At 36.7% G+C, this 17565-nt stretch overlaps 1 protein-coding gene across 1 annotated transcript; it reads right to left on the reverse strand.

Annotated features, from left to right (window-relative positions):
• Positions 1–47: 47 nt before the first annotated feature.
• med15 (mediator complex subunit 15) lies at positions 48–17201 on the reverse strand. Its single transcript, XM_042778902.1, has 18 exons — positions 17034–17201; positions 15292–15379; positions 15136–15187; positions 15011–15034; positions 14747–14911; positions 14422–14651; positions 12898–13407; positions 12578–12736; positions 3372–3479; positions 2796–2914; positions 2585–2718; positions 1918–2052; positions 1766–1829; positions 1614–1680; positions 1371–1531; positions 706–872; positions 515–613; positions 48–365 (listed from the first exon to the last, which is right to left on the reverse strand). The coding sequence occupies exons 1-18, from the start codon at positions 17099–17101 to the stop codon at positions 229–231; spliced, it is 2487 nt and encodes an 828-aa protein (XP_042634836.1). The 5' UTR covers positions 17102–17201; the 3' UTR covers positions 48–228.
• Between the last annotated feature and the right edge of the window lie 364 nt (positions 17202–17565).

Here is a 17565-nt window from a genome sequence, read left to right on the forward strand (position 1 = left end):
TGACTAATTGTATATGACTTCTGTGCCACACATTTCAGACTGAAACAGCAGTTTAAATGTCTTTATTAATGGAACAATGCACAAACAGTTAAGGCCTTAGTGTACTAAACTAAACAAAGTAGATGATAATTAATGTAAATAAAGACGAAGAAAGTATTAATATATTGCCATCATTCCATAGAGGTGCAAGGATTATATTGGGCTGCTAGGGCTGATGGGAATACATTTCTAAGCAGCTGAAAGGCAAGCCTGTCTCACGCTTTGAGCCCAGGTGTTCAGCAGCGCTGTCACCGAGTGCTTGTCGGGAAGCTGAAGGAGTTTAGAGGTCATGTTCTTATGCACAGTTTGCAAAAAGAGGTTGGCCTCTGAAAACAGAGAGAGGAAGTTAAGGGAAGTGATGAGTTAATACGTTTCACAGCCTATGGATTTTCATTTAAACTGGGAGCTTAATAGAGTAAAAGGCAGCCTAAGATAGCATGCTGACATTTAATGCACAAATCAGGCTTAGACTCACCATACTGCTGACCGTCATCTTCCCAGTGAGGGCTTTGATCGGGGTAGTCTGCTGGAATGCTCAGCTGAAGAGGGGGAACACTTGGAAGATTTTTATCATCTAGATGGAGACAATGGCAGGAGTGAATAGTCCATTTTATATATTATATATATGGAAAGGGCACATTTAGTAGGCAGGGGGTCTGAACTGACCTAGTTTACATATGAGATGCACCGTTCCATTGTTGCTGCAAAAGGACGGGTCCAGATTGACCAAAAATTTGGAATTAAGCCGAGCTACCTCCCCTTGAAGTATGTTAGGGATGGTCTGGCGCTCGTCCTCTTCCAGCTTCCGCTTACGGAAAGGAATTGAGGGGCCCCTGAAATTAAAGAATATGCATTTTAATGTTTAACTTTAGAAATTAAGGCTGGGTGGAATATGCCATATATTGCTTTTATTTTTCAAAGAATCCTTGTAAAACTATCAGTTTCTACAAAAATTATACAAAACTCAGCTGCTTTCAACATTAATGATAATAATTAGAAATGTTTCTCAAGCATCAAATCTGCATATTAGAATGATTTCTGAAGGGTCATGTGACACTGAAGACTGAATAATGACTGGTGAAAATTCAGCTTTGTCAAAGCAATAAATTACATTTCAAAATATAGCAAAATAGAAAAGTTATTTTAAATGTTGATAATTTCACAATATTGCTGTTTTACTGTATTTTTGATCAAATAAAATAAACATTCAAAAACATCTGAAATGTACTGTTCATTATATACCACAAAAGCAATGATTCACTGAGGAAGATAACTGACTTAAATGAGAGAATCTTTTTCTTTTCTTTTTTTTTCTCGGCTTTCGATCTTACATGATTGGGGGTCCATGAATTGCTGTCATAGCAGGAGCAAACGTGCGGTAAAGTGAATGGTTGAAAACTGGGGAGCGGATGTTGGCCAAGACAGCATCCAGCAGCGGCTGACATAGGTATTGCTTTTTGGTACAGGGCACTGGAGGAGGGGGAGGAGTCGGCTGCAACCCAAGTCAGAGGTCATTGTAGAAACTGGCTGAACAATGCAACTTAACTTTGACTCCCTATCTTGAAGTTACTTACCACTGCCATGTCATTCTTTAGTTTCTCCAATGCTATTTCGCACTTTTGTAGTGTTTTAAGTGGACATCTAGTGGAGGACAGCAATAATGCAACCTTAATCACAAGCCAAAGATCTGACACTGAGACAATGTTCAACATGTCTGCTTTCTTACCTTGTGTTGGGGTCAGTCAAAATGTTCAGCAAACTTTTCATTTTGCTCAAATCTTTCTTTCTATCTGTAAAGACCAAACATAAACCATGATCTTTAAGATCAAATGGGGGGAGGGGGGTATAAATCAGCATCAAGTGAAAAAACTCCAGTACCTTCATTTTTGTCTATTTTGTTAATCATCCTTCGTAGCGGCTCAATGTATTTTGACAGCTGCTTCAGTTTGTCCATGTAAAGCTGGTCCTCAGATTGTGAGGCCCCTGCTGGGCTCATCACAGAGCTTGGATTGCCTGTAATCAATCAATCAATCGAATAATTATGGTTGCAACAAAATTAAAATTCTGGCCATCTTTGATAAGCAGATAATTATTTTTATGTCATGGCCGATAACCAATAAATGGCTAAAATGTTTAATTAAATTAAAACATTATAATGAAAACTAAAATCAGTCATTTTAAATGCTTTAACTGAATTTAGGCGTCACAAAATTATAATGTGAAGTATGAAAATGTAAGTTTCACTTTGAGATTTGCTAAAACTTACATTTAAAAGTGTTATTAAATTGATCAGTTTTTAAAGATAAACTTTAAGTGAAAAATAGATGTAAAAAAAAAACAAGTATGCACAATAATTATATTATTACTGTTTTATTATATTAACAAATATATAATATTGTGTGTGTGTGTGAGTATGTTTATATGTATATATATATATATATATATATATACACACACACACACACACACCAGATTTCACGGCAACAAGGAATCATAATAGAAAAAAAAAAAATTCTGTGAGTATAACAAGAAAGCTGTTCTGTACCTGGTGTATTGAGAGGTCCAGGGGAAGGTACCTGGAGGGGGTAACTCTGGGGGGTGCGTGAAGATGCAGGACTCTGGGATGGCTGAGGAGAGGGACTGGGTTGGAAACCTCCCGGAGAAGGGGTCGGACCAGAGCTAGAGGGAAAAAGGTTTAATTAACCATTTGTAGTTATGTCAATAAATAGTAGAAAAACCACACTATTTCAGTATACCTGACAGAGTTGGGCTGAGAGGAAGGAGGTTGGGGGGACGGTTGAGGCTGGGGGGGAGGTGGCATCGGCTGGGGCGTCTGCACCTGAACTGGGGAGGGTGATGACATCATTTGCTGACCCTTTGGGGAGAAGGAAAATGAAAACAGGTTAAAATAACCACAAGTGGAGGAAAGCTGGCACTGCACTGGTGAAGCCATTTACCTAGGGATAACAGACATACATGCAGTCAAGATCAGCTTGCTTGGACTGTACAGCACCAGTAGATGGAGCTATATAACCAGTAGATGGTTGTTTCCTATTAGCTTCCTAGCATGTCACTTTGAGAGAATAACAAACTCCAGTCCACTTACCTGTGCCACACACTTTTCATTTCAATTTTACGCTGCCTAAGTGCCTCTGGGTCATTTCTGACTAAATGTTTCTGATTGTGAAACTAGTTGGGGGGTGAGAGTGAGGGGTAAAGAGAGGCAGATGAGTGTGGATTATGGACAGCCTTCGCTCTAGTGGAAAGCCACAGACGTACGGACCCACTGGGTTGCAGCGCTGAGACCCAGCAGTCAGCCCTGCAGTAAATACCTGTGGCATTTGCTGTCCTCCAATGGCAACAGGGTTTTGAGGAATGGCAGAGTTCGGGGTGGCGCGGGGCAACCGGGGTGGAATTTGCATCCCAGGACGGGGCATCATCTTTGAGGAGGACAGAGGGGACAACAGACATGTCACAAGCAAAACAATAAATGCAGTGCATCAGCGGACATGAGGAAGCACATGCAAGAATGCAAACAGAAACAGATTCGACAGGTCTGCAAGCACAGATGCACATACGGTCACATTCAATTACGCAGAACAAGGCTCTCCAAAAATAAAAAGATGTGGCAGTGAGCTTCCTCTCGTTTCTCTCGAACATGTAAAAGAATATCCTGGCTTCAATACAAGTTAATTTTATGTTTATTTGCTTACCCCCAGGGCATCCAAGATGTAGGTGACTTTGTTTCTTCAGTAGAACACAAACATAGATTTTTAACTCAAACCATTGCAGTCTGATAATGGAAGTGAATGGGAATCACGGCTTTGAGAGTAAAAAAAAAAAAACATACACAAACAAAATCAAATTAAACCTGCGGCTCGTGGTGATACATTGATGTGTAAAGACCCAAAACGATCGCAGACTTAAGTGTATTACCACCACCTATCTCACAAGTGGACCATTGACACTATCTACAATCTCAATTAGGAGTGTCAATGGTCCATTTGAGAGATAGGTGGCGGTAATGCACTTATAAGTCTGCAATCCGTCGTAAAACAACAAGAAGAAGACACGTCACGCACCAGCTGATGAGAACGCGCTCAGGACAGTTCAGATATTGTGGTGAATCAGAGGTAAAAAAAAACTATAAATACTGTTAAGTTTCCTGCACAGACCGATCGTTTTGTGTCTTTACACATCAATGTATAGTCACAAGCCGCAGGGTTTAATTTGTTTTTGTTTGTGTATATTTTTTTGACTCTCAAAACCATGATTCCCATTCACTTCCATTATATGACTGACGGTTTGGGTTAAAAATCTTTGTGTTCTATTGAAGGAACAAAGTCACCTACATCTTGGATGTCCTGGGGGTAAGCAGATAAACATCAAATTTTCATTTTTGGGTGAACTATCCCTTTAAGCTCAATTGACAGCATTTGTGACAATGATTGCTACTACAAAAAAATTTACTTTTACTTACAACAGAAGTGAATGGGCCAATCGATGTAGGATATTAACATAGTGTGAAAAAAAGTTGCTTACTTTTCTGGGTAAAGTTACACCTAAACATAACACCTAAAATGGTTGTAAAAAACAACAAGAATAACTGTACAGCTCAAATAACACATAGGTTTTAACAGAATAATTAATTTATGTGCTTTCAAAGAATTAATTAATTATATTTTTGCTTTTAAATACTCCAAAAAAAGGCCCCCCATTTACTGTTGCTGTAAAAGGCTCACGATAAATAGTTGAAATTATTTTTTGTGATAACCAAAATTATGCCAATTGAGCTTAAATTATACTGAACCTTGAATGTTCCTTTAACAACACTGGCTGTCAAGACAAGTCAAGCCACAGGCCAATGGATTTCATGCTGTCTTTTCATGTACCAGAACCATGCAAGGCAAGAAAATATGCAATGGGTACTTATGCATCTCCAACAGGCCTTTCGACTGTAAATTAAAGCTGTGGTTGAGCTTGCCATCTACTAATGGCTTTCAGTGCGGTCAAACGATGTGTGGTTCCTATGCAACTATCAATACTGTCCTTCAAATACATTCATTGCGAACTGTTTACACAGCTTTGTGTAGGCTAACCTAAAAAAGGAATGCATTTCTTGTCAGGGGCATGCAGAAAGTGCTTGTGGGTTCAAAATAGCAAGCATGCAGTCAGGCTGTTAGCTGCACATACACACAAAATGCAAATGAGATTTAAAACTAATGCTACTCAAACTTTTTTGGATTTTACAGCTCTACAATAAAATAAAGATTTTCATCTCTTGATTAAGAATAAACTATGGCCACATATATGGGAAAAGGTGAATGAAAGCAACATGAAGCAAAATGTTATCATCCACGGAATGCTCACAGATGGGAGGGTCATCCTTGAGAGGGAGATCTGACTAAATGTATTTGAGAAATTCAGACAGGCCGCTAGTTTAGCTTATATATAGGTAAAAACAGGATATGCTTTATATATACCTGCTAATGGCAAGTCATAAATATCCTCCAGAATGCATTTGTAGCAAAAAGTGTGACATTTATTAAGTAATATTAGCTAACTACCCTTTCAAGCAGAGATTTTTTTTTTCAGAATCAGTATCAACCTGTATATTTTAATTTAAAGGGGTCATATGACGTTGCTAAAAAAAGAACATAATTTTTTCCCGCCTTTCTGAAACACGTTGATTTTTACAAAGCTCAACGCTCTGAAAAGCGAGTTGTATGCTGATTGGCCAGTTATCCAGTGCGTTGTGATTGGCCGAATACCTCAAGCGTGTGACAGAAATGTTATGCCCTTACCGTACTGTGATGCCGTGTCCCAGTGCAACGAGACAAAATCAATAAAACCCATTACAATGAGGCATTTGTAGCATCCAGCTGGGACATAATTACTGATTATAATTATGACTTACAACCGTGTTGTGTTGCGTCGCACCGCGTAAACATAAAACCATGTCTGCATTTGTGATCGGAGAAACAATAAACAACAAGCACTACTCTACATTGCTCAAAACTCGCTTTTGAATCCTCAGTGGCAAATCCTTTACATATGAAAACGTACTTACAGGCTGTGAGTCAGCATTATTTGTCAGAACACTGGCATTGTAGACTACTCTCCCAGGAAACAGTCCTCGTCCACCGTAAAATGCATTGCACACATCTGAATGTTTGGTTTGAACTGTTCTGGAACAGTGTTGTAAATACAACTTAACCACTGATTTCTAGTTGTGTCCTCTTTTGGAAGGCCAAACAAAGCAGTTTCGATTTAACAACGAAACACACACCATATCCAAGCAGTGTTAATTTTGGCAGGCGTTTTTGATTTAGTCTTTTTGATTTAGTCTTAGTCGTCTTGAGACAAAATGCGTAATAGTTCTAGTCACATTGTAGTCATTTGAGTCTTTCATAGTTTTAGTCTAGTTTTCGTCGAAAAAGTCATGGAAACAGTAGTTTTAGCCAAACTGTAACCAGAATTTATTTGGTAACCATTTTATATGTAGTTTTCAAATGTATCATTAATATAAAATAATCAGTAATTCTTGTGCGAAATTCAGACCAAATCAAAGAAATTTGAATCAAGGACTGAATTGGAAAATCTTGAATAAATTATGACATTTTTCATTTTTGGGTGAACTTTCTCTTTAACTGAAAAAGGAGCAAACTTATAAAAATAGTATATATAAATATATATACATATATATATATAAAGATATATATATAGTATATTATATGATTTATATATATATCCACAATAAGACAAATACAATAGAGATACAAATTTAACTCATTTTTTCAGATACTGTAGGTTTTACTTAACTGTATACGTGAGACAGATAGGTATTTAATTTGAAAGCTGTCCTTTTAAGACGGAAGGCATGCATGAAATACTGACACACGTTCAGTTTTCACCCACCTGTTCACGTTCACTTAATCCTTACCTACTGTATTTACGTGAGATACTCTACACGATAAACATTTGGACTGCTGTGTGTGTATTTTGAGCAGAACGATTGCGCGCTGTATATGAGAACTGAGGAAGTGGAGCGTGCGCGCGACAGAGAGTTCTAATCAGCGTGATTTCGCCTATCCCGCCTTCACAGGTTAATCGACAACGAATTGTGACTCCCGGGAAAAACAGGACATCTGGTTACCTTATCCATACTCCTTCGGGTGCTGAGCCAATCGCTAGTTCGCGTTTTTGTAGTCTATCCATCCACTGCGGCTGCTACTGACTAGATATGCAAACGCCCCTTATCTGATCGCAATCCAATGACAGGGACGCACATTTTGAAAGACAAAAGCCTATAGGATGCATTTTGAATGTCTGGTAGTCCTCAAAATAACATTATAGTCCAGTCTCGTCTAGTTAACGAAAACTCGGCATAAATTTCGTCATAATTTCGTCATCGGATATTATTTTTAGCTCGTCAACGTCTCGTCTTCGTCACAAAAAAAAAATGTTCGTTAACGAATATTTTTCGTCGTCGTCTTCGTTAACGAAATTAACACTGTATCCAAGAACATGGCGGAGCCAGCAACAATATTACAGAAAGAATAAATGTTACGCCTTCTTTCTTTGTGTGAACATTTGGGCGGTGTTAGTGAGTCTCGTGAAAACCAACGTTTGTTTACAGGAGCAAAGGAAGAAAAGTCTCCTTACTTTAGCAAAGGAAAACCAGCCTCCTCTTGGCTTATATCTGTACTTCTAATTAGTGACCGTTGTTTTGTTTTAAACTCTCCCCTGGGCTTCAACGTTCGTCACTTCTGAGCAGTGCATGCACAAATCCGAGGTCATGCGTCATTCGCCCAGAACTGCTTCCATGTACAACAGTGAGCGCAAGCTAGATTAAATTGATTATTATGTTTTAAATATGGATATTTTCTTACAAAAACGCATCGATTCGCTACAGGAGGACTTTGTTCACCCCCCGAAGCCGTGTGAGACACTTTTTTTTTTTTATTGATGGGAGCTTTTTATTTCACTTCTTTTGGACTGAAGCACTGCAACACCCGCTGAGTGCCATGAAACAGCTTGAAAGATCAAAGACAGTTTTTAATATAACTCCAACTGGATTTATCTGAAAGAAGAAATTCATATACACCTATGATGACTTGAGGGTGAGTAATTTATGGGCTAATTTTCATTTTTGGGTGAACTAACCCTTTAACTTTTATAAAGAATATCTCTTTGGGTTTGAGACTTTAGCCTTTGCAACTTTAGGGATGTTATCTATTCACAAACAGCTCAAAAATTCACGAACACTCCAAAGAGAAAGGAAAACCTGAAATCCCATCATATGACCCCTTTAAACACGCACACACACACTATACATATAGATAGACAGATAGACAAACAGACAGACAGACAGACAGACAGATAGACAGATAGATAGATAGATAGATAGATAGATAGATAGATAGATAGATAGGGGTCAAAGATGAGACATCCCATTTTGATGTCCACATCAAATTAAATTCATAAAAGTGATTTTATATATATAAAATAAAAGAAAAAGTGAAACTAAATGTTATTATTTATTAGTATTTTAATTTAAAATTATTAAAAACTACTTGCTGAAAAATGGGTAAATCATAGTGGTTTGAAGGGTAGAGGCAAAAATTGTTAAAGATTTAAAATTACAATTCATTAGTTTTTGAAGGCTGCACTGTGATCCTTAAAGAGTATTTTAATATCATCTAATGATTCTTTTTCTAAATATGCCTGATGAGATTTTTTTGGTTATAAGAACTACATTTTAGTGGGTGTCTTATGTAAATCGTAGTAAAAATGTACAATAGTCATTATTTTTTACTCAGATAAAAAGTTGTGTTCAACTTATATTTTTGATGCCTGAAAACCAGTATTTTGTGTGTGTGATATTATATATATATATATATATATATATATATATATATATATTATATATATATTATATATATATATTAGGGCTGTCAAATGATTAATCACATCCAAAATAAAAGTTTTGTTTACATAATATATGTATGTGTACAGGGTAATATTTATTATGTATATATAAATACACACACATAAATTATATATTTAGAAAATATTTACATGTATATACATTTATATATTTTATATTTCTTATATTTTATATTATATATAAATATATTAATATATAAACATAACATATTCTCCTTAAATATATACATGCATGTGTGTGTATTTATATATACATAATAAATATAAACAGTATACACACATTATATTATGTAAACAAAACTTTTATTTTGGATGTGATTAATCGTGATTAATCATTTGGACAGCCCCTAATATATATATCTACAGGCTCTTCTCAAAAAATTAGCATATTGTGAAAAAGTTCATTATTTTCCATAATGTAATGATAAAAATTAAACTTTCATATATTTTAGATTCATTGCACACCAACTGAAATATTTCAGGTCTTTTATTGTTTTAATACTGATGATTTTGGCATATAGCTCATGAAAACCCAAAATTCTCAAAAAATTAGCATATCATGAAAAGTTTCTCTAAACAAGCTATTAACCTAATCATCTGAATCAAACTAATAACTCTAAACACCCTGCAAAAGATTCCTGAGGCTTTTAAAAACTCCCAGCCTGGTTCATTACTCAAAACCGCAATCATGGGTAAGACTGCCGACCTGACTGCTGTCCAGAAGGCCATCAATTGAACACCCTCAAGCGAGAGGGTAAGACACAGAAAGAAATTTCTGAACGAATATGCTGTTCCCAGAGTGCTGTATCAAGGCACCTCAGTGGGAAGTCTGTGGGAAGAAAAAAGTGTGGCAAAAACGCTGCACAACGAGAAGAGGTTGACCAGACCCTGAGGAAGATTGTGGAAGAAGGACCGATTCCAGACCTTGGGGGACCTGCTGCGGAAGCAGTGGACTGAGTCTGGAGTAGAAAACATCCAGAGCCACGTGCACAGGCGTGTGTGCTTTTGAACCAGAAACAGCGGCAGAAGCGCCTGACCTGGGCTACAGAGAAGAAGCAGCAGTGGACTGTTGCTCAGAGTGGTCCGAAGTACTTTTTTTCGGATGAAAAGCAATTTTGCAATGTCATTCGGAAACTCAAGGTGCCCAGAGTCTGGAGGAAAGACTGGGGAGAAGGAAATGCTGGTCAATGCAAAGTCCAGTGTCAAGTACCCACAGTCAGTGATGGTCTGGGGTGCCATGTCAGCTGCTGGTGTTGGTCCACTGTGTTTTATCAAGGGCAGGGTCAATGCAGCTAGCTATCAGGAGATTTTGGAGCACTTCATGCTTCCATCTGCTGAAAAGCTTTATGGAGATGAAGATTTCGTTTTTCAGCACGACCTGGCACCTGCTCACAGTGCCAAAACCACTGGTAAATGGTTTTTACTGACCATGGTATTACTGTGCTCAATTGGCCTGCCAACTCTCCTGACCTGAACCCCATAGAGAATCTGTGGGATATTGTGAAGAGAAAGTTGAGAGACGCAAGACCCAACACTCTGGATGAGCTTAAGGCCGCTATCGAAGCATCCTGGGCCTCCATAACACCTCAGCAGTGCCACAGGCTCAGCAGTGCCACGCCGCATTGAAGCAGTCATTTCTGCAAAAGGATTCCCGACCAAGTATTGAGTGCATAACTGAACATAATTATTTGAAGGTTGACTTTTTTTGTATTAAAAACACTTTTCTTTTATTGGTCGGATGAAATATGCTAATTTTTTGAGATAGGAATTTTGGGTTTTTAATGAGCTGTATGCCAAAATCATCAGTATTAAAACAATAAAAAGACCTGAAATATTTTCAGTTGGTGTGCAATGAATCTAAAATATATGAAAGTTTAATTTTTATCATTACATTATGGAAAATAATGAACTTTTTCACAATATGCTAATTTTTTGAGAAGGACCTGTATATATATATATATAAATAAAATGTGCACCAAATTTTCGGCAACCGAAATTATTCAGCTGAAAAAGGCAAAAAAAACTCTTTCGGTGTTCAGCCGAATAAGCGAAAAGGCCAAATAGTATGTACTGAACAATGACTAACGCAATCAAATAGAGGCACGAACTAATGCAGCAGACATGTCGGCAGTGTGAAAGTATTTAAAACTATCAGAGAAAAGAACAAAAAATTATTAAAACCATTAATCATCTAACACAATAATCTATCTATTACGCGAGGAAAATCTGCACTGAACTTGGCTTGTGACAATGTGATACGTGCGACAAACATCTTCCCAAATTCGTAATGAGAATCATTTATAATTCTGCATGCTGTTGTCAACAAAAAAAGCACTGAGATCTTCCTGCGGGTTTCTGCCAAAATAATAGCCAAGAAAAAGCAACAACTCCATCGATATTCATAAATTATAGTATTGTAATTTTACTGTCGTTCTGTAAAATAAAATAAAAAAAGACCATAATAATGACAAAAATAATTACCCTACAACAGCTCTATTAATACATGTTTCATAACATTAACAGTGTTCAAATTGGGATCTGTAATATATTCTAACGTTTTAAAAGAAGTCTCTTCTGCTCAGCAAGGCTGCCTTTATTTGTACAGTAAAAAATACATGCCTGATTCAAGTCTCAAAAATGCCCAAAAATATTGTTTGTTAAAATATTAAAAATATTAGAATATGTGTTTTGTTGGTATAATGTCTGCTAGAAAAAAAAAAAATAATTCATAATTAAATAAATATAAATAAATAGTTTGTAATTGATTGATTTATTTTTTTAATTTTTTTGAAAAGCAGGACAAAACAGTAAAAAGCACATTTTGGCAATTTAATTAAAAAATAGGCCAACATGGGGAAAAAATGTGAAAAACCGTGTTTGGTATTCAGCCTTCGGATCAGAGTTTGATTTCAGTGCATCCCTAATACATACACACACACACACATACACACATCACAACACATATACATATATATATATATATATATATATATTATATATATACATATATATATACACATATATATACACATATATATATATATATATACATACATATATATATATATATATATACACATATATATATATACACATATATATATATATATATATATACACATATATACACATATATATATACACATATATACACATATATACACATATATACACACATATATACACATATATACACACACATAGATATATACACATAGATATATACACACATAGATAGATAGATATAGATAGATAGATAGATAGATAGATAGATAGATAGATAGATAGATAGATAGATAGAAAGATAGATAGATAGATAGATAGATAGATAGATAGATAGATAGATCGATCAGAGAATGAGGATCACCGCTGTGGCCCACAACTAAACCTCTGTTGAAAAATAATATTGATGTATAACCCTTCTGTTGTTATTAGGGCATGTGCATTACACTATGGCACATCACCAGGCAAGGGATAAAGAGTTTTGAGATAAAAAAAGAAGTTCAAGTGTTGATTTTGGTAGCATGCAATCACTCCACCACGCTCGGTCTCTTATCTCAATCCTCACCATGGCTTGCACTGGGCTTACCTGGCCAGGGACTGCAGTGAGCTGGCCTGCCTGCTGGACCTGTTGAACCTGCTGCTGCTGCTGCTGCTGTTGCTGCTGCTGCTGCTGCTGCTGTTGTTGCTGCTGCTGTTGTTGTTGTTGTTGTTGTTGTTGTTGCTGTTGCTGCTGCTGCTGCTGAGACTATAATACTCACTAATCATTTCATAAAACCAAACAAATCAAGACAGATGTCAATAATCAAGACAGATGTCCAATAAGACAGATGTCAATAATAGGTGTAAAAAGTGTTTATTATCCATTTTGCATTATGATTGCATTCTGATATGGCAATTGAGCTTTACCTGTATTGCCTGCTGGAGTTTCAGATGTTGCTGCTGTTGTTGGCTGAGTGAGCTGATGGGTTGATGCTGTCCGGGAGCCATCTGTGCTAATGACTGGGGCACCATGACTTGCTGCTGCTGTGAGTGAGGGGGCATCTGACCCGCTACTCCCTGAGCCTGTACCTGGGCTTGACCTTGAGCTTGGACCTGAGCCTGGACCTGAGCCTGGACCTGGGCTTGAAGATGCTGTTGCTGCTGCTGCATTTGGGCCTGGGCTTGAGCTTGAGCCTGAGCCTGAGCTTGAGCTTGAGCCTGAGCCTGACCTAGACCTTGACCCAGATCCAGACCCAGACCCAGCCTGTGCATGGACCTGTTGGCCTGAGCCTGAGCCTGAGCTTGAGCCTGAGCCTGTGCATGGACCTGTTGTTGGTGCAGTTGCTGCTGCTGCTGCTGCTGCTGTTGTTGTTGGTGGTGTTGTTGCAGTTGCTGCATTTGTGCTAACTGCTGCTGCTGCATTCTTGTTTGGTGCAACTGGAGTCAAAGCCATTAAAAAATTGAATGAATGAATGAATGAATGAATGAATGAATGAAAGAAATCACTAAAGGAACTCAGCTTCCACTAGGGCTGGGTATTGACAGATAATATTAATCCATTTGATTCCAATTCACAAACTCTTGATTCAATTCTACCATTAGCACAAACTATACAAGGAATCGTGAGATTTGGTACATTACTACAATATTAAAGGTGCTGTATGTAGGATTGACATAACCTAGTGGTTGAACTAGGTATTGCACTCCAAATTCAAAATATTGGAGAGGGTTTTTCAGGTTGTCAGACTGATAACACCAACAGGAATGAGCGCACTTGACAATGAATGAAATGAAATACACTGTGTTTTCTGCCAACTGGCAACCCGGGGTGCCAAAATACAATTGGGTAAACTGGCAGTGGGCGGGTTTCACAAACCAAAACAGAGACCGACATTCTGGAATGCACATTTTCAAAGGAGAATAACTGACTGTACCATTGTTTTTCAGATAAACAAGTATGTTAACTTAGCATATTTCTTAAATATCTGCAAACATATTATGGTATTTTTATGCTTTAGTAGAGTGAAAAATTTACATACAGCACCTTTAAAGGTTAAAATAACAAAACCCTCCAAACTCAGTAGGGTATATGTCGAACATCCTGTTTTACAGAACATGGAATATGGAATATACAGAATATGCTAGTGATGTTGTCGTTTATTCAAACATAAATTAAGCAAGACAAGTTTTTATTTTCAACCCAGCCCTAGTTTTCACAGATTATTAGACTAGATCTTAAATGTCTTTCTCCCAAAACCAATTTAAATTATAAATTTTATCAAAAAATAAAAAAATTGTAACTAGCAAAAAATAAATAAAATAAAAAAAAGTTGTAAAATTATGACAAATTATTAGATATTTTTCTGTTCTAAGTAAACAAACCCTTTTATTCAAAAGACACTCATGCAGTATTCAAACAATCATCACATTAATCTTTCCATTCTCCATTACCTGGTTCTGTTGTTGCTGCTGAGTCTGCGCCTGCTGCTGTTGTTGATTTTGATGCTGCATTTGTGGATTCTGATGGTGCTGCCTTATCTGTTGGAATTGCATGGCAGTCTGCATAGCTGCTGGCTGCTGAGGCTGCATGCCTGCCTGTTGCTGAGACTGGAACTGCTGAAACTGAATGGACGGCTGCTGTTGCTGCTGCTGCATCATCGGCATCTGCCCAGCAGACCCTGCTGAGATTGATATTGCATCACAGGCAATGTATGGGAATTAAAAATAAGATTAGTAAACACAGTTTCTCCAATCAGCTGACAGCTGTTGAACTTACCAGCCTGCTGGCCTCCCGCTACTCCCTGCATGGCATGTTGACCCATTTGCATGTGTATTTGCCCCATACCACCCATTTGTGCACCAGGGGGCCGTGGTCCAATGCCAATAACTCCAGGACCACCTCCACCCACTCCTGGTAAAATTTGCAGGGCATTCATGGGGTCTAAAAATAAACAGAAATTTTGAAATTTGGCAGAAAATGAATTCTTACAGTTTAATAGTGGAAGATTTAAGAAGATTTAAAATAGCTCTTTAAATTTACCAGGCCCACCTTGTGACTTTTTATCTGCAATGAAAAATAAACTGATCAATATACAGTAAACATACAAACATCACAGCTAAAAGAAAAAATGTTAACAATGAAAACATAGTATATTGGCTACTTACGAATGTCTCTAAAATGAATTATCAGTCTCGCAACTAAAGACAAATACTCCTCCTGTTCAAAAAAAGGATAGTATATTTATTGCACTTTTAACAATCGCATACTAACAAATCTGTTCTGTTGAGAGTGTAGCATGCACATTTAAAAGTAATACTTACTCTGGTCTTTGCCTTGATAAAAACATGGTTTTCCATGTCAGTACTGGACTTTGTGTGAGCAGTTCCTGCTTTTCTCATGGCTTCATCACTGCAATATAATAAAGCAGAAGTCTGTTTTATCACAACTGATGCATGACAATCAAGAAATGTTACCTATTGTTTAATGACTATCAATCATTTAAGAATTATCATGAACATAAGCACTATTAGAAGAGCTGTTTTTCATTTAGTTATTGCAACAATGATACATTTACTAGCAAAAAGATTACCATTCTATGAGAGATTTCAATACATGAATTCTAAAATTAAGTCTATTGTTATCTTAGAAGTATTACTCCATAGAATAGTCTTACAAGCTTTTAAGTTCTTCAAATAAATTAAATATATTATCAACATCTTTAGCTGTATTTATAACATTTTGTAATAAAATAATTATAAACCTACAGGTATAGCTCAGCCAAAAATGTGATATTTTGATATTTTACATTTGATAGTAGCCATTGACTTCCATAGTATGAAATAAATGGATTTCATAAATGGAATACTATAGAAGTCAATGGCTACAGTCAACTGTTTGGCTACCAACATTATTAAAAATATTTTTGTGTTCAGCAGAAAGAAAAATCATACAGGTTTGGAACAAGTGCATAAATGACGACATAACTTACAGTATTTTGGAAGAATAATCCCTTTAACATGAAAACCCTCTATTTTCAAAGTCACCAAAAACACATTTTTTATTTCTGTATATATAAATATAAACACATGCATGTATATATTTAAGAAAAATATTTTATGTTTGTATATTAAATATATAATATAAAATATAAGTATATAAATGTACATACATGTAAATATTTTCAAATATGTACTGTATGTGTGTGTATTTATATATTCATAATACATATATTTTCAAATATGTACTGTATGTGTGTGTATTTATATATACATAATACATATACACAGTATACCTACATATATCATGTAAACAAAAAATATTATGGACGCGATTAATTGTCAGCACTAGTAATTTCTTCAAAGTGATGACAAAACGAACATTTGAGTGACTAAGAAGCGAAGTCACTTGTGCTCTGCAATTATCCCATCCAAGTGCACCCACACAGTAGTGAGTAACGTTAGTGAACACCGGAGCAGGGTAGCCATTTTTGCTGCGGTGGCCGGTGATTTGGGGGTTCGGTAACTTTACGTCGCCCAAGGGCACCTCAATCGTGGTACTGATGGTGGAAGAGAGCGCTGGTCATTCACTTCCGCCACCCACAATCCCTGCCGGTACCAAGACTCGAACCCTGCGACCACTGGGTCACAACTCCGATTCTCTAACCATTAGGCCACGATTAGAAGAGCTTATTACAAGAAGAAACTTAATAAATCACGTTTTCTTTTGCCCACGACATGTTGAACAGTTTTTATAATTGCAGACTGTTTAGCTCGTAACGTTACATATTTGGACTAATATTTAATGAGGCTAACTTTACATTAGCTAGCCGCATAGCTAAACATGCTCCAAACAACCTCAAAAATGTAATCTCCTTAAAGGAACATAATAACGTGATCAGACTGATACCATATATAAATACACATACAGTGTTTTAATGTTTTCGACTGTTTAATAGATGTGCTGGTACCATGTCCGAGCATCTGTTAGTTAGCAGCTAACTAGTTAGCTGTTATTTCCAGAATGCGATACATAACGTTACACAAAAAAATATTTGTATACTCACATTTGGGCCACTACTTTCTGTCGAAAGGCTGTGCTCCTCCAATCACTATCAGTACCTGTGACATCCATAACTGATAATGCCGAACAACGTTGAACTGAACAAACTGCTTCCAGTTTGTGTTAGCGATGTCCGAATCGTGAGTGTATCACCTTACTGACTCGGATCTTTTCAATGAATCGGTTGAAGCCGCTCACAAAACGAGATATCGTCTGAACGATTCGCTCAAGAATCGTACCGTAACTGAATGATCCGTCGAACTGAATGCTTTTTTTTTGGCCTAATTGTTTATAAGTTTTATTAAAAACACAGCAGAGCCCGTTGTAAAAACTTTATTTTATTAAACGTTTTTTTAGGTAGAGATACAAATGAATTGCCGTTTTTATGTAAATGCAAATTCTGTAGGTTCTAAATACTTTATTTATCTGAGCTGTCTAAAACAAAGTGAACTAATACACAATAAATGTGTAGGCCTAATAGTTATATAAACACTCTTTAAAAAAGAACAACTATATCAAAAACAGCACTATTTGAT

This window comes from Cyprinus carpio, chromosome A21 (assembly GCF_018340385.1).
Source record: "Cyprinus carpio isolate SPL01 chromosome A21, ASM1834038v1, whole genome shotgun sequence".
Lineage (NCBI taxonomy): Eukaryota > Metazoa > Chordata > Actinopteri > Cypriniformes > Cyprinidae > Cyprinus > Cyprinus carpio.

Coding starts and splice junctions, on each gene's coding strand:
- med15 (XM_042778902.1), bottom strand. CDS start 17,101: ATGGATGTCACAGGTACTGATAGTGATTGGAGGAGCACAGCCTTTCGA. Junction 15,188..15,291: donor TTATCAAGGCAAAGACCAGA/GTAAGTATTACT, acceptor TTTTTTGAACAG/GAGGAGTATTTGTCTTTAGT. Junction 15,035..15,135: donor AATTCATTTTAGAGACATTC/GTAAGTAGCCAA, acceptor TTTTCATTGCAG/ATAAAAAGTCACAAGGTGGG.